Source organism: Bombus pascuorum, chromosome 4 (genome assembly GCF_905332965.1).
Source record: "Bombus pascuorum chromosome 4, iyBomPasc1.1, whole genome shotgun sequence".
Taxonomy (NCBI): domain Eukaryota; kingdom Metazoa; phylum Arthropoda; class Insecta; order Hymenoptera; family Apidae; genus Bombus; species Bombus pascuorum.
In genome coordinates, this window is record NC_083491.1 from 4,363,672 (window position 1) to 4,384,815 (window position 21,144).

Genomic DNA, 21,144 nt, shown 5'->3' on the forward strand with positions numbered 1-21,144 from the left:
TTATATTCGTATCTCGTCTATTAGTACGTGAAATATAGGATAGATCTTTCTCTCTTGTCGCGGAATTTAGACCGATAACATAATAGGATAGCGTTAACTGATCGTGGATTTGGATGTTATGTGACCAATTACCGAAGGAAACAGCTCTGCGACCTAGGAACTAGGAAATCTTCAGTACATATGTATCTTTTAGTTTCGAAAAGTTAAAGCGAGACCATGGTCAGTTAATGCGACGCCACTGAATTTTTCAAACCAGTGTCAGAAGATCATCATAGATGGCAGGAATGCGCGTTTAATTTTTTAAAACCCGGTCGGTATTATCATTGCAATTCATGTGATGTAATCCATTGCAATACGCCTGCGCGACCTTCATACAAGGTGACCGTTTCGAGGATTTGGACGCATGTCATTCGCCTGTGTGTAGTATACGCGTACAGAACTGTGTGCCACCGGTATTCTTCACGTGTCGTGAAAACCGGTCATTGTGTTCGTCAATCTTTCGAATCGTCAATAAAAGTATTACATTTGTAACATATCCTTATCTGTGAAGGAACAACATCAGAATTTAATTCAACCTTTGTATACAACGTTGTTTAGTAATAATAGTAATCAATAGAATAAAGGGAATTTGATTCTCGTAAAAACGAGAAAAAGTTGAATTAAACCTATAGTGTTAGGGCACGAAATTGATCTTGTGTAACAAAAATAAGCAAATACAAATTATAAGTAAAATAGTATTGCATTTATAAACATTATATTGTAACGAAAAAAGAAAAATAAACAAAGAAAAATGTCAGCATCAGATATGGATCACGAGAAGAGGAAACAAATTTCTGTGCGCGGGATTGTTGATGTGGAGAATGTGGGAAATTTTAAGAAAACATTCAATAGGCATCTTCATTACACTTTGGTGAAAGATCGTAATGTGGCTACGAGCAGAGATTATTTCATGGCCTTGGCACACAGCGTCAAGGACAACTTGGTCTCTAGATGGATACGCACTCAACAATACTATTACGAGAAAGACCCAAAAGTATGCAAGTGTACCATTGATCACTTAACTCTTCAAATTATTAAACTTATTATGTATACTCCATAACCTTCATGCATGAAAACTATGATTATATGTAACTAATAATAAATTTGATTTCTTGTTTAACGATTGTCGGTAAGTATAATATCTAATATTTATTAAAACATTAATTTATTGCGTATTTTGATCATTGTTTTGATTGTGTGATATATACATATAGAAATACATACATGTTAAACTTTTATTCCAATAAGCGAAGAGTTTTTTAATACAACTTTTAATATAAGAAAAATTTTAACATAAAGTTAAATCGATAAACAATTACATTGGCATATTACTAATACGATTCTTCTATATTTCCCTTAAATTTAAATTTTTTAACGCAAGAAAAAACAATTGAATTGAAAATAGTCCAAAGAATACAACAGATTAATCATGCCTTTAAGTATGCATTTTCTATGACATCACACATTAAACATTCCTTGATTTCGTCGTCTGATATCAAGATCACCAGTTAATTACATCGGTTAATAATTTCAAATTAAAAACATATTAAAGATGATTTTGATTAGTTAAAACTGCAATTAGTTTAGTAGATGTAAAACAATGTTTTTGTATAGTAGAAAATATATACCAATGCTAGTGTTTGAATTTTCAAGCAAAATAAAAGAAATGGTAAAATTTTTGTGCATTTGGTAATGAAATAATCGGTTCACGTACGTATGAATACTATTTATACTTACATAAACAGATACTATATTGAAATGAACCTTCGAAATGTAAGATGCAACACGTTGCAGTGTCTATTTTCAGTTTGACTTATAATCGCCTTACCCTGAGGTCTTAAGCCAAACAGTTTTCATTCTTTTCGAAGCAATGTCATGAAGGCGATAAGAACGTCGTCAATCTTTGAAAACATTCCAATTATATCGATGGATTAATAATAATTGTTTACAAAGAATTGTTTATAAGATACATTATCATGTATATTGAACACTGAGCTATAATCGACTATTACTAGCCATAAATTTTTCGTTTATATAAGCAAAATAATTATTCAGAGTGCATCCGTAAATTTTATTTAAAAGAATATTATGCATAGTTAGTAAGAATTATTGACCAATTTTTACGATTGACTTTTACGATCACGAAACATAAATCTGATTAAATATAAATTTTCTTGGAAATATTTCTTTAGGTAATTGCGCCTTTCGTATATTTAGAATAGTTGTATATAAATCAAAGAGACGTGTTGAAAGTGCGAATATAAAGGAAAGAAGCAGTTGGAGAGAAATAAGGATAGACTTTGCACTAAAAATTTAGCCAGTTAATGTCGAACGAGAAAAAACGGAAATTATGTATTTGAGGTGAAAAGAATTACAGGAAAAGGGATTACAGAAAAGAGATAATACAAAAGTAGAAAGTGATCTACAACCATAAAGATATAGGAGTAAGTAGATAGGAATAAAATAAGTGTAGGTAGTACCGTTAAGTAAAGGCACTACGATCGTTCTGCTCACATTAGTGATCATAGTATAGATATTAGAATTTTGCGAAAATTGAGAGTAGAAAAACAAATCAGTATGTTAATAAAGTAATTACAAACTACTATATACATTCTATATCAATGTGTATATGATTAATTTGTAATGTAGTTTGTACATTTGTAACAGAGATAAAAAGGGAATAAGCATAAAATAAGTCGTCACAAGTAGGGTTTCCTTTGTGAGAACGTTAATCATAACAAATTACAGAAATTGGTTGGAGAATACAGATCACGTGACATAACTATTAAAAGCCGAGAAGTCACGTTTAATACATTTACTACCGGATAGACTTTTGGACGTGGTCCCATTACATTATGCAAAAGTTCGGAAAATTTATACTGTTTGTGTTGTTTAATCTTTTAACAACTATTGTACAAAGATATATAGATTACAATATTGAGTTGTTGATTTTAGGCAATAATGACAAGCTTCATTAAAAAAGAAAAATATTATATAATAATGTTTACATATTGTTAGAATAAAAAGTTCAAAAATTTGTTTCCAAGAAAAGATACAAAAATAAAAATGTTGTAAACTTTTTGCAAAAGTAGTAACACTTTTGAGAAAAGGAAAGCATTATTTTCATTGTTTTGCGTATACGTATAAAAGAAATTAATACACATCTGCTTTCGTTATATTTTCTACTTTTTTATTTCCTATAATTTTCTTGTTTGTACAGATAGTACAATTTTTATCACGAAAAGAAATAATATCAAGTTTCATTAGAGAAGAATCTTCAGCCATCTTGGCTATAAATAAACGACCCTCGAATACGTGGAGGAACTAAGCGAAATTTCGTAGTAATCGTTGAACGTAATAAAGATCAATTTCAACTGAGCGTTATCTTTCGCTTGCTCTCTCCTTTCAGAATGTCGCCTCGATTTATTTTTATTAGTTAGACCATTCGCTACGTAACACGAGATGTACACTACGATTTTATAACGGAAGCACAGAAGACACAATAATACTGAATTTTATTTTTCCTCTTTTACATCATAGAATCATAGTTCGATGTTTCCTGCGGTTCAATGTTCGCACAGAAATCTACAGCACACTTATAAATAATGATATCTTACCTTTTATCTTTAAAGAAATTATCTTTTATCGTTGAAAATATATGAATGTATATCTTCTGAAATATTCTAATCTATTTTCCATATTCTCTAACATATTTTCATTCCACTACTTTAGAGGGTTTACTATCTTTCCCTGGAATACTACATGGGAAGGACTCTTCAAAACACCATGATTAACTTAGGCATCCAAGGTGCTTGTGATGAAGCTATGTATCAGGTTTGTTTCAAATAAAATTTCTAAAATCATCTACCGATAATAAAAATCGTATAAAAAGAAATTAAGATAGAATTGTATTATAGATGGGCTTAGATATTGAAGAGCTCGAAGAACTTGAAGAAGATGCAGGTTTAGGAAATGGAGGTTTAGGAAGACTAGCAGCTTGCTTCTTGGATAGCATGGCTACCCTTGGTCTAGCTGCTTATGGTTACGGTATTCGGTATGAATATGGTATATTTGCGCAGAAAATAAAAAATGGAGAACAGGTGGAGGAACCAGATGATTGGTTACGTTATGGAAACCCGTGGGAGAAGGCTAGGCCAGAATTTATGCTTCCTGTAAACTTCTATGGACAGGTGATTGATACTCCTGAAGGAAAGAAATGGATCAATACTCAAGTTAGTATACATAAAATAAATCTATACAGTTAATAGTTATTGATAAAGGATTTACATATCTTGCTTTTGATCAGGTCGTATTTGCGATGCCATATGATAATCCGGTTCCTGGATACAAAAACAACTTTGTTAATACTCTTAGATTATGGTCTGCTAAGTCACCAATAGAATTTAATTTGAAATTTTGTAAGCAAGTTTTTATTACTTATATCATTTTATATATCATCGATCAAAATAGATTATCGTAGAAAATAATCGTTTTTCTTTCAGTCAACGACGGTGACTATATCCAAGCTGTGTTTGACCGCACCTTGGCGGAGAACATCACTAGAGTGTTATATCCTAACGACAATTTCTTCGAGGGTAAAGAATTGCGATTGAAGCAAGAATACTTCATGGTAGCGGCTACTCTTCAAGATATCATACGAAGGTTGCTATATATTTATTTTGTTCGCAAACTTTCAAGATGCAAATGCGTTGTAGATATAATATTTCGTTGACAAATTACATTCTTACAATATTATTTCTAGGTATAAAGCCAGCAAATTTGGTTCAAAGGAACACCATAGAACAGATTTTGACTTATTCCCTGACAAAGTGGCCATTCAGTTGAACGATACTCATCCTTCTTTGGCTATTCCTGAACTTATGAGAATTCTTATCGACGTCGAAGGACTTCCTTGGGAAAAAGCTTGGGATATAACAACGAGAACATGCGCTTATACTAATCACACGGTTCTTCCAGAAGCTTTAGAGAGATGGCCCACAAGCCTGTTAGAAAGCATTCTTCCTAGACATTTACAAATCATTTATCATATTAATTTCCTCCATTTGCAAGAAGTTTCCGCTAAATACCCGGGAGACATGGATCGTCTTCGTCGTATGTCTTTGATCGAGGAGGAAGGTGAAAAGAGAGTTAACATGGCTCATCTTTCGATTGTGGGCAGTCATGCTATCAACGGTGTCGCAGCAATTCATTCGGAAATTTTGAAAAGTGGCGTGTGGGTGTTTCTAGAACTTAAAATTTGTATTAATGATAACTTGTGTAATAAATGATAGTTTTATAGTTGCGATTTACTCAATGTTTTAGGTTCAGAGACTTCTATGAAATGACGCCTGAGAAATTCCAAAATAAAACTAATGGTATTACACCACGAAGATGGCTCCTTTTGTGCAATCCAAATCTCTCAGATATAATCGAAGAAGTAAGTGTTATTAAAAAATTACCCATAAATTACAATTTTCGTTTTAATATAAAATTATTGTTCACTATCTTATAGAAAATTGGCAGCGACTGGACGGTACATTTAGAACAGCTCGCTCAGCTGAAACAATGGGCCAAGGATCCAGTTTTCCAGCGCAGCATTACGAAAGTGAAACAAGAAAATAAATTGAGATTAGCACAAATGCTTGAGAAAGATTACGGAGTTAAAATAAATCCTGCTTCTATCTTTGATATTCAGGTAAGTGTATTAAATTGACGTAATTAAATTTATATGCAAACAAATTATTTAATATGCGGTACCATAATATAGGTGAAGCGAATACATGAATACAAGAGGCAACTATTAAATTGTTTACACGTAATCACATTATACAACAGAATAAAAAAAAATCCAACCGCACCATTCGTTCCTCGAACGGTGATGATTGGAGGAAAAGCTGCTCCTGGCTATCATTTAGCGAAAAAGATTATAAAGCTAATTTGCAGCGTAGGAAACGTTGTAAACAACGATCCTATTGTTGGAGATAAATTGAAATTTATTTTCTTAGAGAATTATCGAGTTACGTTAGCGGAGAAAATAATTCCAGCAGCAGATTTGAGTGAACAAATTTCTACTGCAGGTACTGAAGCTTCGGGTACTGGAAATATGAAGTTCATGGTAAGTATACTTTAATATGCTATTTATATATGCGATTTATAACAATAAATGAATATTTTGTTTTAAATTACTTTAGTTAAATGGAGCCTTGACAATTGGCACATTAGACGGTGCCAACGTAGAGATGGCTGAAGAAATGGGTACAGATAATATATTCATTTTCGGTATGACTGTTGATGAAGTCGAAGAGTTGAAGAAAAGGGGATACAATGCTTATGATTATTACAATAGAATCCCAGAACTAAAACAATGTGTCGATCAGATCCAGGGTGGCTTCTTCAGCCCCAATAATCCAGACGAATTTAAAGATATTACCAATGTTTTATTAAACTGGGACAGATTTTATTTGTTTGCTGATTATGAGAGTTATATAAAAATGCAAGATCATGTCGGTAAAGTTTACCAGGTAAGTTCATACAGGAATTTTTTTCAGGATAATTTTTAAATACTTTTTAATTATTGTTTTATATATTTTCATTTTGTGTTTTAGGATGAAAGTAAGTGGGTAGAGATGGCGATTAATAACATAGCTTCCTCGGGAAAATTTTCATCGGATAGAACGATTGCAGAATATGCTCGTGAAATTTGGGGCGTTGAACCATCTTGGCAACGACTTCCTGCACCTCATGAACCGCGGGACATTTAAATTATAACTTTCCTAGATATTTTACGATTTTCCTTATTGATACATTATTAACGTTTTGTAATCCTTTTTCTTTTTGACAAATGGATAAAATGCTTCGAGCGTGAGCAGTATCACTATTTATTCATTTATTATTCTTATTTATCGCAAAATATTAAATATAATAGCATACTGGAAATTACGTTTTATTTGGAAACGTAATATCTGAAATTTTTTAAAAAATTTTATTAGCTACTAATCATTGATCAACTATAACAAAATTGATATAAAAAAGAAATTTATTATGTCCTATATTTTAGACGAACACAAAATATTTTATGATATGTCTCTTGAAAAATCACAACACATACAATCTAGTCGACAAAAAAGATAATAGTGATATCAGAGATGTTTTTATTCATATTTTTCTACTTGTAAATAAAATACCTGCAACAAAGATAAAAGATAATAATGAATTATCAACTGTTAAATAATTAAAAATTTTTAAGACAAAACGACAAAAGAAATATACATTGTTTATTTGAAATTTTGATTCCTTTGTGATGTGATATTATTATTAACATTTAATTACATATTTACAACGTGCGAAAATTTATTGTCATTAATTTATTGTCAAGTTTTGAGAAAATTACTATATTTGAAAAGAGAAAGAAAAATAATTCTTCTCTATATATTTCACTCAATAAAGCATGTGTTATAAAAATATTTGGACCCACTTTTTATATCAAAACAATTGTTACATTGCACTCCAAGAGAAAATAAATATTAAAGAAACTTAAATTTTTTGTATTGAAATCGATAAAATATAAATTGTTTTTTTTAATATGTGCCTTCAGTCGAATCAAATATATTTGTAAATGCATCAGAAGTAAATAGAAGAAAGATATCGCGTGCACGAAAACGCAGCTTGAAATATGGCAATGTTCCAATAAATCATTTTTTGAACTTATTAAAGAGAGCATGTCTGTACATCAAACTGAAATTTTCGTGCAAACAAAAGAAAACGCTCTTCGTGAATTTTCGTTTGTCGATGAAGAAACAGTGCCGTTAGTGAGTATCGATCGGTAATATAAATATTGAGTCATAGATAACATAAATGTAGATTTTCCAATTTAAAATGTAGTTGCAAATATCTAACCTATTCTACATATTATATGTATTTACATTATTTAGTACGATAAGTATGTGAACTTGATTATTACATTGATAACTAAATATTCAGTCGAGTTAAATTCGCATTGCTTTGAGTAATATAATTAACTAATTAATCAATTAACATGTCAATGATCCTTATCAGTTTGACTTACTAGGTTAGAGGCATATAAATACATCATAATCATAATGAACATATATATATACACACACACGATAGTATAATGATATAACATTGTATATACATAATTCTGATACATATGATTTGACTACGGACATTTATGCATTTGTGACAAGTATAAATATACAAATATGTACAAAAATATACATATGCATGAATGTAAAAATATATAAAATATCAAGACTAAAGTATATGTCACAATATGCAGGGAATAAAAGTTTTTTATTTAAGTTTCAATTCTTTATCTATACCTGTAATAATATGAATTTGCACAAATATCTACAGTCTAATTATAATCTACTCTCTCTTTGGCAATTATATTTAGCACTAAAGAATTGTAAGACGAGATTTTCAACGGAAAAATTCTATAAAATTGATTAATAATTGATAAATGTATACATGATACTATTAGTACTGCATGTTTATAGTATGGTTAGTCTTGAATAAACTACGTATATACAGTACATACATATGTATGTATAGTACATATACGCAAGTTTGAATCAAACGTCTACGCAAAATTTTTCTAAATATTTTTCTATTTTAGCTTTTAATTCAAACGCTAATTTTGTTTCAGAAAAAGCACATTTAAAAGTTGTACTGTAAATTTACAATGAATTACATTTATACTAAAATCATGAAACGAAAATATCTTCAGATTAGATACTAAGAAATTTCAAAAAAGCGTTTCTTTAATCTTGTCTTTTTTCTTGTTTAGATTGAGATAGTTGTGAATGATTATCTTGTACTAAGAAAATGAAGATGAATACTTGCTTATGTAATAAAATGATTCTCATGGCGACTAATGTCGAAGATTCGTATCCGGATTCCGAATAGTTTATATGTATTGTGCTTACATATATACGTATAGTTTCCCAACATTTATCCCACCATATGCTTTTTTAAATTTTCCACTTGTATCTTTATTTTCAAACTAGATGTCCTTAATAAACGAAAATTATTTTATTAACTACGATATTTTATCTTGGAATGTCCAGCATACATGGTATTGTAGTATGAAATCGAATGATATCGGAGGACTAAGTAACTCTAACTAAGGTCTCTCCATATTTCCTATTTTTATTATAACCTTTTAATAAAGTTTAAAACGATTTGTGAGTATATAACATTTTTGTCTTGTTTATACTACAGAACATTCTAGCAAAGACTAGTAAAAAATTGAAATGTTCTATATAATAACTTAATAAGTTATATAATATAAGTTATATAAGTTATATGGAAGTTATTATATAGTTAAACTTATCAAATTTAAAGCACGAAGGTATTGCGAAATACAACAAAAGTTTATTCGAAACATATTCGTATCATATTTTGATGATTATACATAAGCATAGATTAATTTAATTTGCATTAAAAGTTTGTCTTATATACAAAATATCTCGAAAATATAATTTATAGCAATAAAATATTAATATAAATACTTTTTTGTGTAATATATATTTCTTTAACTATAAATGTATGCACGCACTCTATTCCAGAATGCTTCAAAACCGGTTCCATTGCAACCTTTGAAACCAACATCAGCTGTAGTGGTTACAGGCTATGTTCCTCCCAATGCTTTGAGGTGATATCTTATCGTAAGAAAAATCTCATAACCGAAATTTTTTTTAATTTTAAAAGTCATATTAAAACAAACAGTAAAATTTTAAACAGGAAAATTACAATCATGAAACTGTAAAATCACAATTGTAATATTCGTTAAAACACAATTATCACAGATTTTCAGTGAACTTATTATGCAAAACTACCGGAAATATCGCATTGCATTTCAACGCACGATTAGACAGAGGTTATGTGGTTCGAAATTCGAAATATAGGGGATGTTGGGAAGAGGAGGAAACCTGTTCTCCTGCAGGGCATACCGCTTTCCGCCGGAACTCCTATGTTCACATTTTGATATTTTGTACTGCCAATGAATATCAAGTAAGAAATGAGGGTTATTTAATATAACTATCAATTTTGTAGTACTTATATTTATTTGAAATTAATTTTCCTTTTATTAGATTGCTGTCAATGCAGAACATTTTTGCGCATTTGCGTATAGAATGCCCCTTGAAGATGTAATGTATCTTGAAATAAATGGATCATTGGAAGACACTCGGTTTAGGCAATTTGAATTGTTCGTTTATCCTGATCCAAAGTTATGCAGGCCAAGTAACGTTTTAAGTTTAAAAATTGATCGGCCACTGGTCGAATTTCTTGTAAGTCTTTTTAAATTACTAATTTGTTTTTTTTACTAGTTGAAATATCAATCATTGTTAAATATTCTGTATATAGGATATTCCAATTACGTTAGATATAGAAAATGAATTTAAAACCGGAGCTAGGCTTTTCATTGCTGGAAGACTGAAACTTCTGCCTCATTCGTGAGTGTTGATGATCTTTTGAGAATTAAATAAATTTGCAAAGAAGAGGAAAGAAAGAATAAAGAATAATTTGTTTCTATATTTGCTAACAGATTTTATGTAAATTTACAAAAGGGAAAAGCAGTTTATCCACATCCGGCAATTGCATTGCATTTAAACCCACGTTTTTTATATGGCAGTAGCGCACCCTATGTCGTTATGAACTGTTGGTCAAATGGGTCTTGGGGACGCGAAGAAAGGCACTCAGGCCATCTATCTTGGATGCCTGGTCGTGATTTTCTTCTAACGTAGGTTTTTCCATCTTTAAAAAATACAAAATACGATATGCATGAAACTTTAACTAACTAGGACAAGTTTAATTGAAGATATTGTTATAAATAATTACTAATTACTTTTTGAAAATTCGAGTAACTTGTTGACTTTCTGACTGCAATTTTTTATGGTTTTCCTTTTATAGAATTCGGTGCGAAATCGAAGCATATACAATATGGTTAGGCGAAAAAATGATTGGTGAATTCAAACATAGATTACAACCAACTATCATCGATACTCTTAAAATATCCGGAGACATCGTACTTCATGAACTATCCATGATTTATTCAAATTAAGCTCTATTACTTGTTATTCATTTTAATAAAATGGCATTTACCTTTTAACTTACCTTTCCCATATAAGACTTTAAATATCATTTGTCCCGCATTTCGCAAAGGCATAAAAATGTTCTCATTTTTAAGTAATGTAATATCAATGACTTATTGTTGGTAATATTTATGTAATGAAAGAAATAATATTGATAATAAAAATTTATCATTAATGCATTAATATTTTTAATATCTTCAGTTGCCTAAATATATAATTTAAAATAATATAATAACAGAATTTTATTTATTCTTTATCTGAAAAGTAGGTCTCTAGAATATAAAATTTTTCAAAATTATTTTAATACCTGCATATCAAAAGTATCTTATAAAGCAACATTTTTAAAATTAGTTTTTTATTTTTTATTGCTTCGTTACTGAATTAAAATATACCAAATACTCATTAACTGAAATTATTGTAATTCAAGAACTTTTAATTTTAATTTTAATTTTTTATTACCTGTTTCTTCATGACATATTTGACACCTTTATTATTATCAAGGAAATAAGAGTGCTCACGTTTATGCTTTCGGTTGTTTCTAGACTAGTGCTGCCCATAGCGGATAAATGCTGAAGGTATTCCACCCTAGCATATACAAAAACCTATTTAGTTCCATCGCGAACAAAAGAAAAAGAAATTAATTGTTTATTATATTTTTTTCTTACTGAAGGAGAGAAAATCTTTCCTTTCAAACGATAAAGGATTAGTCGAATAATCCAATAATTCTAATATACTCTCTATTTATGATAACTTTTTAGATTTAACATTAAATTTATTTTCCTCTCGATAATGTTTTTGTTATAATAAAACGTAAATTTCATTTTAACAGTAATTTCAATAGTTGATAGGCTGCAAATAATATTTCTATATCATTTCTATATCAATAAAATGAAATTTAGATTTCATTATAACAAAAACATTATCACAAGGAAAGTAGATTTGTGTATAAAAGATATATTAAAATTATTCCGCCATTCCACTGGTCCACCATCGTTCGAAAAGAAAGATCTCTTTTCTTCTCTAAAAAGATTATAATAAACAATTAATTTCTCTTTCTGAGACAACTAAGTTTAATTATTGCGTGATTTTATTATTTTGAAATATTTGATTTTAAAATATAATATTATTTATACTTGTCTATTTCGGATAGAAATTCGGATAGGCTCTTGTAGCGTAGAACTACTAGTGTACCTTATTTGTGTGGAGGTAACTAGGTTCTTGTATATGCTATCATGGAACATCTTCAGCATTTAGCTGCGTGGCGCAGCACCTATACTGTGAGACAAATAGAACAATAGACGTGAGCATTCTGATTTCCTCTCTGTTATCATATTCATTCTCATCGGACATATTTTTTGACTGGGGCGCCCAATCGCTTTATATATAGTTCCGGATAAGAGTGAAAGAGTGAAAGAAAACATGGTACAAAAACGGAAACTTTACAGCAGTTTCAGATTTTTGGTTGTTATGTGAATGGATTAGTTTTAAAGCAAATATTAATATTATTTAAGGTTACTACACAAATATATAGGTATGTTAATAGACGTGTAATAAAATATGTTTTGAGATATTTGGAAATTTAATAAAACAAGAAGAGATAAAAATATTTTTAACAACATATGAGTTATTCTTCGTGCTTACTGAGATTAGTTTATTTATTTATTATACTTTCCAGAATTTGTTTTCCTCTAGCTTTTATTAATATTAATTAAAATATAAATATAAATGGAATTGTTATATTATTATCATAATCGGTTCGAAAAAATTATGTTTTTTTATAACTAATACGACCTTAATATTAAAATTAAAATAATTTATAAATACAAAAGTTGTATTAGTAAGCAATGTTTCTATTTTTTTTTATGATTTTTATATAATTCTTGTCTCTCTTTCAGTTTTTGAAGTACTTATTAAAAGCTGTTGGAACATGTCTGTATATGTACCAAGAGAGTCATTCTACACTCCACGTAGAGTGCAAAAATGTTTATTTGGATCAAGTGAAAATTCAAAGAAAAAGAAAATCTGTAGAATTCAAAGAGATTTAAACATTTCAAACAGCTCATCTGGAGAAGAGTCAGATTTGGGACCCATGAATGTTATGGAGCATTCTCCACAAAAAGGAATATTACTAGATTCACCAAAATTTCTGTCTAACTCTCCATTCAACAATTCTAATAAGTGGACACCAAATCAGACAATACTTGATACACCAGAAAGACAATTTGGCATAGAGCTGCAAAATAGTATAATAGAAACACCACATAAGTCTAGAAGTCCAAAAAAGAAATTAATAACATCATTAAATTTAGATAGTAAAGTATCCTTACCAAGAGTTCATAAGCGTAAATCGCTTAATATTCTGGATATCATTGAAAATTCACCTGAGAAAAAAGAAAATAACTTAAAGAGACATGCATTTGAAGAATTAGGAAATACAGTTACAAAATTGCTAAAAACTGATGAAAATTATTTAATACCAAAAGCTAGAGCAGCTTTATTTCAAGATAGAGATTATAAATCAAAACTGAAGAATATAACACTCAGTACTAGAAATTTTTATAGTAATTCTGAGACCAAACGTGACTGTAAAATCATTTCTGAATTAGTAGAACAAAAACGACAAGTGAGTTTTATAAAACATGCACCCAACTATAAAAGATCTATGAAAAAACATACAATAGGAGGAATTAATGCTGGTGTGTCACACGGTATTAAGAAACCAAAACTGAAGACAAATTTAGATATAAAACATAATAATAGTACAGGGATGATTAATAATACACAATATATGGATATACAAGAACATTTTTCAAAAGGAGAAGAACAAAGAACAGAGTTAATAAATTCATCGCCAGAAGAAAGAATTTTATCGCCAGAAATTGATCTTAATAAACGCTTTTTCAAAATTAAAAGGTCGTCAAAGAGAAATTCTTCAGCTATAGTAACTATAAATAATAATGTAAAATTAAAGATTCAGTCAGATGGTAAAATGGCACTAACTCAAAAGAGTAGTAAACAGGCTTATAGACAACCGAAACATGTAGATACTTCTTTTGATGCAACTGATTTGTCAGTAGATGAACCAGAATTGGAAACTGCCATAGAAAAAGAAAGAGTAAGTAATATATTAAAGATTTTGGAAAACGATTGGGCCGATGATGATTATGATACTATGGAAGTACTGATTAATGAAAGGCATGAGCATATTTCACCATTAAAGCCAGTAGCAGTATTAAATGACGTTACTATGTCACCAGCAAGTGAACTTAGTACTATGACTTCAACTATGAATATTAAGGACATTAGTACACCAACAGTTCACAAAAATATTTCTTTGGATAATAATGAAGTTACATCAGAAGAGAAATATTATCCATTATTTAATAAAGATTACTCTGTCAATAAAATTTTAAGGTAAGTAAAATGTTTAAAATACGGATTAATTTCTGAATCATCTTTCATAATATTATGAATCTTTCAGTGGAAATAATAAAAAATCCGCATCTAATGCAAAAGAAACTACAAATTGGCAATTGTCTATGAAACTAAATGGTGATGACAATCAATATCAATTGGATGCGGGGCAAAAGAATTTTGGAGCAACGCAATGTGTTGAATGCGGTATTGTATATCAAATTGGGGATCCAGAAGATGAAAATGCTCATTTAAATTATCATAATAATAAAAAAAGTTTAAAATTTTCTGTACGTATAAATTACATGCACGTAGTTTGTGTAAATAATGTGTTTGACATTCCACTTAGGAAACTATTTTTAGGGTTGGAAAACGGAACGTGTAATTATGGAGGATCCATTTACATTAAGTCGAGTAATCTTGGTAGAACCGAGTGATTCGAAAATATGTTGGAAGAAAGTAAAAGAAGTTTTAGAATATGTTGACAGAGATTTAGGATTAGCTTGCACAAAATTACCGGATTACGAGGAGAAAAAAGTAATGTCGAAAAATATATCAGAAAGCAATTTCCTTGTACTATAAATTTGATTTTGTTCTGATACAATTTATTCTTTAGGTGTATTTATACATTAGGGACAAAGCTATTATAGGAGTATTAGTCGCAGAACATATAACGACTGCACATCGCATGATCCCTGAATTACTAGAACTGGACTGCTGTACAGCAGAAAGTAGTCCTGCAAAATGTGGTATCAATGTTGTATGGACGGATTTAAATCATCGTAGACAAGGGATAGCCACTAAATTGATCGATATATTACGGTAAATATTTTTATTTTTATAAATAATTTCACAAATATTTGCATAATTAATCAATATATTTAATATAAACTATTTCAGAGCTCATTTTTATTTTGGTTATGTAATGTCTATAGATGACATAGCGTTTTCAATTCCAACTCCGAGCGGAAAAATATTTGCTGAAAAATATACCAAAACACGGAATTTCAAAGTGTATAGTTGAATGTTATTTTTGATAAAAAAAATGTCTATCAAAATTTATGGTAATAGTACTATTCATCATTCATCTGTTATTAAGTCTATGTACAAATAATAATAATATTGTCACGCAACTTAGTATATTGATAGGTATTTACAGAGAACTTATTTATTTTTTTATTGTTTTAATTATTCTTCGTTCAGTAAATGAATAATTGCAAAATTCCTGTGTCTCCCGTTACTTTTGTTTTTAAATCTTTCTGTTAACAAAATTGCTTTTTATGTTGATTATTTCTGAACGAAGTTTTTAAATATTTTGATATTGCCATTCTAGAATTGCTACTAGTGTGTTTGAATTGATTACCACTCTGTTACTGTGAAAATTCAAATATGCATGTATATGCAAATATTAAATGACAATTCTATTATTTAAATACGTAATTTTCTGTGTAACATGAGTACAAACAGAAAAATAAGTTCATAAATTTTTATGTTTCATATCTAACCTCTATAATAATTTTATTTAAGTAATATCTTTTTAAAGTAACAGTTTTTACTTCCAATACTACTTTCCACCTTTGTAAAAGGAAAATAAAATATATCAATATTTCATACATATAACAATAATAACATATAATAATAATCTTGTATGTAATTTATATTTTTATTCAGTTTATATCCAAAATATAAACAATACACTTCTGCAAAATAGCCGCATGTTATAAAAGTGTCCTTAATTTCGAAATAATTATCAATTTAATACATTTATATTCAATAAAAAAAATTTATGTAATTCTGTATTGTTTTTGTTAGATATATATACTTATTATATTAATACACTTCAACACGACAACGCATGTTATAAAAGTGTCCTTAAATTACTTTGAAATAATAATTATCGATTTAATACATTTACATTCCATAAAAAAAAGTATATATTTCTGTTTTTCTTACATATATATACTTAAGTATAACTTAACCTGAGTGAATAGGAACTGTATAAATGTACGTAGCTTTCCAGGCTAAAACCATCTTCTCCAACCTCCTCCGACTCCACCTCCTCTTCCTCTTCTGCTTCGGTCGGAACGTCTTTCGGTTGCTCGCTTCTCCCTCCATGCTTCAAATCTAGCGGCCATCTGGTATAATTCGTCAGGTACTACCTGCAAAGACAAAGATTTACATATGTAAATTTATATACATATAATAGAATTTCCATATAAACATATAAATATACTAAAATGTACTTGTTTAGCTTCTTCTAAAATATTAATTAGTTCTTTCGCGTGACACCAGTCGCTTCGGGTCATGTAAGTGATACTCTCACCAGTACGACCAGCGCGGCCAGTACGTCCAACACGATGAACATATTCTTCTATATCCCGTGGAAAATCAAAATTTAAAACATGCCTAAAAATAAGCTTTTTTTAAAAGGTTTCTTTTAAAATTTAAGTTTGGATTAAATTCTAAATAATATAAAATCAGACGTACGTAATATCCTCAATATCGATTCCTCTACTGGCGACATCTGTCGCCAATAATATTCTAGCCTCTCCAGTTTTTAATTCCTCTAATGCTTGTTCTCTATCAGCTTGTTCTCTTCCGCCATGTATACTTGAACAATTAACAGACATCAAAGCTAAATCACTCGCTACATCATCTACCTTAGCTTTTTTTGCAAAAAATACTATTACTTTATCATTCGGTGTCATGTTGCGAAAGAATTCATGCATCTATTGAAAAAAAAAAAAAAAAAATGATAATATGTGTTTTAGTATAAGATTCAATAAGATTCAAAGAATTTTTCATTGTATTAACCATATCAGTCTTATCATTTTCATCAACAATACAAATCTTCTGCAACACTGTATGTACAGCAACTAAGTCCAACGATCCAACATATACTTGGATTGGATTTTTCATATACGATTTCGCCAAACGCCTGACACTTTGCGGCCATGTGGCGCTAAAATGTGAAAGCACTCTATTGTTATTTGTTATCACATAGAAAATATTTAAAAAATTATTTCTTAATAATAAATTTGATATACCTCGTCATAACAGTTTGTCTATCTGGCCTTACGTCTATTAAAGCTTTCCTAATTTGTGGTTCAAATCCCATATCAAGCATACGATCAGCTTCATCTAAGACCAGGTATGAAACGGAAGAAACATTTAAAACCTCTGCACTTACAAGATCATTTAGTCTACCAGGTGTAGCAATAACTATTTCTACACCTTCTGTTACTGTGGTAACTTGTTTTTTACGACATCCACCTCCATATATACATATCCTTTAATAATAAATTATTTATCAATATATCTTTGTACACGCATGTTTCAAAATGAAAATATAATAAATTTCACTTACGCCTTTATACCATGATAGGAATATTTGTTTACTTCTTTCTCAATTTGCAAGGCTAGCTCTCTGGTAGGTGCTAGAACAAGGACAGTTGGTCCTTTCCGCTCTGATCTTGGTGTTGTCTGGCCTTCGATATGGATCAAAGCAGGTAGTAGAAATGCCAAAGTTTTCCCTAAATATCAATAAAATAATTTCCTCTATACTCTTTTCTTTATTCTACTCATCAGACAAAACTACATTACAATATACCTGTCCCTGTTTGCGCAATGCCAATAAGGTCTCTGCCACTAAGAAGAATAGGCCAGGCTTGACACTGTATTGGGCTTGGTTGAGCAAATTTTTGTTTTCTAATTTCTTCAAGTATTTCAGAGTAATCCTATAACATTTATATTGTAGTCTATATTTTTCATAAATATTTATTCAAATATCTTTACTTACTTGAAAGGCCTGTTCAAATGTTTCAATAGGGTTGGGTATACTTAATACTTCAGGATTATCTTCTTCTTCTTTTTCAAGCACAATGTGCACTTCTATATTATTGTTTTCCTTTCGAAAGGCATCTACTTGCTCTGATGTCATATTAGCAATTATTGGATCCTCTTTGTAAAAATTTTTAACTATAGGAGTACACTTTGCCCACTTTTGCCTTTGGTATTCATCCTAATCAGAAAAAGATGATGCATATACAAAGGACTTAAATTTACTTTATAATCTCATAGAAACTTACATGCTCCCTGCTTATTTGTTGCCAATCAAGATCAAGAAATTTTGGTACTTCATCCGGCTCCTTTTGTTCATTTTCCTTTTGCTCATTTTCCTTTTGTCCATTTTCTAATGTTTGTACTGGCTCTGTTGTTCTAACAGTATCTCTTAATGACTCTTCTATCAAGCATATTGCTTGTTGTTGTGCTTCTTTAGTTCCAATAATGGTTACAGCTGTTGTATCATTTATACTTGATCTATCAACCTATTGATATTGAATTAAACTTTACTCCTTAGAAACTATACATGTCAAAAAATTACAAAGTAGTTTGCAAAATAAAAATGTTATTCATAAAGTATCACTAATTATGTCAAACAATAATATGTATTTTGATGAAGTATAACTGATATATATATACATATTATTTTCAGTATTGAAGACAAAAATATATTTTCCAAAATTTACATAAAAAAATTATATAAGCCTTTTATAAAACTATATTTTGAGCTTCAAAATTATTTAAAATTAATATATTATATAGAGAAACTAGAGAAAATCAAATAATATTTAATAAATGCTTACGTGAATTCTCGTATTTGTTCTGTCTTGTAATTCTCTAATATTACTTCCACTTCTGCCAATAAGTCTTCCAACTTTTTCAGTACCGATTTGAATTATAGATTGGTCATATCGTACTTTGTAATTATTGCGAGAGAAATTTGGATACCGCTCTCCTCTTCTAAAGGTATTATGTTGATAATTATACGTTCGTTCATTGTATCTTGCGTTAGGTTTACTACAGTACGGCTGTACGTCCATTATTATGATATTCTTCCTATCTACAAGTATAAGCAATCCTTAAAATTTTATGAATTATTTTTCGCGTATTCACTTTAATTATAGTCAAATAAATTCAGTATATTATGAAAAATTAAAATATATTTAAAGTATGTTTTTCATACCTTGAATGTTTGTAATTAGTTTCCAACTTAACTTTACTAAACTACTTTCTACCCCAAATGTTGTCACTTCAGGAATCTCTTCCCAACTAAGCGGAAACAAACTCAGGAACGGACGCCTTACAAACCATAGTAGAGGGGCAGTGATCCGCTCATGCCCATTGTTCTAGTTGTTCCACAGTACAAGTGCTGCACCATGTGGCCAAGTACTGAAGTTGTATATGCTAGCATGTACGAGAACCTACCTACCCCCTTAGAACCTACTCCTACCACAAATGAAGTATACTCGCTGTGGTTCCAAGTTACAAGAGCCTATTTCATTCTACAGTTCTACGGAAAAATTAACACTTCTCTATGCGAGATAGACAAGTATGAAAATAAGAAGATCGCGCACTAATTAAACTTCGTTGTCTCGGAGAAACAAATAAATTGTTTATTACACTTTTTTTAGAAAAGGAAAGAGAATCTTTCCTTTCAAACGATAATAGATCAGTGGAATGATGTAATAATTGTAATACATTCTCTATACACGATAGCTTTTTAAATTTAACATTAAATTTACTTTCCTCGCGATAATGTTTTTGTTAGAATAAAACCTAAATTTCATTTTAATAATAATTTCATTAGTTGATAGACTGCGAATAATATTTCTGACATGATGTATCTGGTTTGCATACGTGTTTATTTACAAAAATGATAAAAATAGAAAAACAAGTTAACTACAGATAAGATTTCACGTCATGATTATTTTGTGATCCTCGACTTTTATACATCTTACTTTTATTACTGAGTAAAACTTATTAATTCTCTGAATTTTTATTTATAGTTAATATTAGGAGGATCATACATATTAAAATTGATAACTTAACACAGAGATGCTTAATAGATTGCTCATGTGGCAACACCTCTCTTTCTGAGTTACTCCCGAGATACCCAAGGACTGTCTTTTGTTTACATGCTTAATATTAAAAATAATTACACGTATATTAGAACGTTAATAGTACAAGGAAAAGAAAAAAAAAAAGAGAAAAGACAGTGTACTATGGTGTATCATGTTCACGTCTATTTATATCGTCCACTAAACGAGTGTAAATCTTAAGGCCTAAGGCTTAGGTCCTCAGCTTATATCCTACAAGCTAAGAAGTATTTGGATACTGTATTGCGACAAGTATGATCAAGGTAGATTCATAAGCACAATATGAATACAACATAGCCGAATTTTATAACAATATCATGTTTCGTTTCATTTTAATCGAGGAAGTCTTACCAATATGTTAATGGAATTTTTATTAACTGTTGAAGTGATCGCCACTTCTAAGAAAACTCTACATCTGGTCTTCGGATTTTTCAAGTGCTAAGGTCATCGATAACGCATAGACAAAAGAATGCGTCGATGACAGACCATAAGCGGTACACGTGCGACGTTGGCTTTAGGGTTCTTTTAGTGCAGGGTAACATTGCTAGCGTGAGGATCTGGGCCAGCTTACATTGTATTCCACACTTTGTACTTTAATATTCACAATATATATACTTACAATACCTTACAATTTA

General features: G+C 29.9%; 4 protein-coding genes and 1 long non-coding RNA gene across 5 annotated transcripts; 3 read left to right on the forward strand and 2 right to left on the reverse strand.

Annotated features, from left to right (window-relative positions):
• Positions 1–240: 240 nt before the first annotated feature.
• Positions 241–6,910, forward strand: LOC132906254 (glycogen phosphorylase). Its single transcript, XM_060958264.1, has 11 exons — positions 241–1,033; positions 3,772–3,873; positions 3,957–4,271; positions 4,346–4,457; positions 4,542–4,701; positions 4,802–5,272; positions 5,362–5,476; positions 5,552–5,734; positions 5,807–6,154; positions 6,231–6,560; positions 6,645–6,910. The coding sequence occupies exons 1-11, from the start codon at positions 791–793 to the stop codon at positions 6,798–6,800; spliced, it is 2,535 nt and encodes an 844-aa protein (XP_060814247.1). The 5' UTR covers positions 241–790; the 3' UTR covers positions 6,801–6,910.
• A 667-nt stretch (positions 6,911–7,577) lies between these two features.
• LOC132906278 (galectin-6-like) lies at positions 7,578–11,339 on the forward strand. Its single transcript, XM_060958314.1, has 7 exons — positions 7,578–7,847; positions 9,630–9,715; positions 9,870–10,074; positions 10,155–10,352; positions 10,429–10,517; positions 10,610–10,804; positions 10,975–11,339. Exons 1-7 carry the CDS (start codon positions 7,758–7,760, stop codon positions 11,123–11,125), a joined length of 1,014 nt encoding a protein of 337 aa, XP_060814297.1. The 5' UTR covers positions 7,578–7,757; the 3' UTR covers positions 11,126–11,339.
• LOC132906295 (uncharacterized) lies at positions 10,577–12,283 on the reverse strand. The gene is made up of 2 exons (XR_009657953.1): positions 11,616–12,283; positions 10,577–10,818 (listed from the first exon to the last, which is right to left on the reverse strand). It is a non-coding gene; the product is annotated as an uncharacterized LOC132906295 (long non-coding RNA).
• A 730-nt stretch (positions 12,284–13,013) lies between these two features.
• Positions 13,014–16,280, forward strand: LOC132906256 (N-acetyltransferase ESCO2). The gene is made up of 5 exons (XM_060958266.1): positions 13,014–14,570; positions 14,638–14,860; positions 14,934–15,107; positions 15,187–15,392; positions 15,471–16,280. Exons 1-5 carry the CDS (start codon positions 13,084–13,086, stop codon positions 15,592–15,594), a joined length of 2,214 nt encoding a protein of 737 aa, XP_060814249.1. The 5' UTR covers positions 13,014–13,083; the 3' UTR covers positions 15,595–16,280.
• LOC132906262 (probable ATP-dependent RNA helicase DDX43) lies at positions 16,210–19,858 on the reverse strand. Its single transcript, XM_060958281.1, has 11 exons — positions 19,597–19,858; positions 19,217–19,473; positions 18,659–18,898; positions 18,370–18,591; positions 18,181–18,307; positions 17,938–18,103; positions 17,618–17,860; positions 17,385–17,532; positions 17,058–17,299; positions 16,814–16,976; positions 16,210–16,729 (listed from the first exon to the last, which is right to left on the reverse strand). The coding sequence occupies exons 2-11, from the start codon at positions 19,451–19,453 to the stop codon at positions 16,592–16,594; spliced, it is 1,926 nt and encodes a 641-aa protein (XP_060814264.1). The 5' UTR covers positions 19,454–19,473; positions 19,597–19,858; the 3' UTR covers positions 16,210–16,591.
• Positions 19,859–21,144: the final 1,286 nt, after the last annotated feature.

Excerpts from the sequence above, each read along its gene's own strand:
- LOC132906254 (XM_060958264.1), top strand. The coding sequence starts at position 791 with ATGTCAGCATCAGATATGGATCACGAGAAGAGGAAACAAATTTCTGTG. Across the intron at positions 5,477-5,551 it reads TCTCAGATATAATCGAAGAA|AAAATTGGCAGCGACTGGAC; the intron begins GTAAGTGTTATT and ends ACTATCTTATAG. Across the intron at positions 6,561-6,644 it reads ATGTCGGTAAAGTTTACCAG|GATGAAAGTAAGTGGGTAGA; the intron begins GTAAGTTCATAC and ends TTTGTGTTTTAG.
- LOC132906278 (XM_060958314.1), top strand. The coding sequence starts at position 7,758 with ATGTCTGTACATCAAACTGAAATTTTCGTGCAAACAAAAGAAAACGCT. Across the intron at positions 10,353-10,428 it reads GGCCACTGGTCGAATTTCTT|GATATTCCAATTACGTTAGA; the intron begins GTAAGTCTTTTT and ends TTCTGTATATAG. Across the intron at positions 10,805-10,974 it reads GGTCGTGATTTTCTTCTAAC|AATTCGGTGCGAAATCGAAG; the intron begins GTAGGTTTTTCC and ends TTCCTTTTATAG.
- LOC132906256 (XM_060958266.1), top strand. The coding sequence starts at position 13,084 with ATGTCTGTATATGTACCAAGAGAGTCATTCTACACTCCACGTAGAGTG. Across the intron at positions 15,108-15,186 it reads CGGATTACGAGGAGAAAAAA|GTGTATTTATACATTAGGGA; the intron begins GTAATGTCGAAA and ends TTTATTCTTTAG. Across the intron at positions 15,393-15,470 it reads AAATTGATCGATATATTACG|AGCTCATTTTTATTTTGGTT; the intron begins GTAAATATTTTT and ends AAACTATTTCAG.
- LOC132906262 (XM_060958281.1), bottom strand. The coding sequence starts at position 19,453 with ATGGACGTACAGCCGTACTGTAGTAAACCTAACGCAAGATACAATGAA. Across the intron at positions 17,861-17,937 it reads TCCTATCATGGTATAAAGGC|GATATGTATATATGGAGGTG; the intron begins GTAAGTGAAATT and ends TTATTATTAAAG. Across the intron at positions 16,977-17,057 it reads ATCGATATTGAGGATATTAC|GCATGTTTTAAATTTTGATT; the intron begins GTACGTCTGATT and ends GCTTATTTTTAG.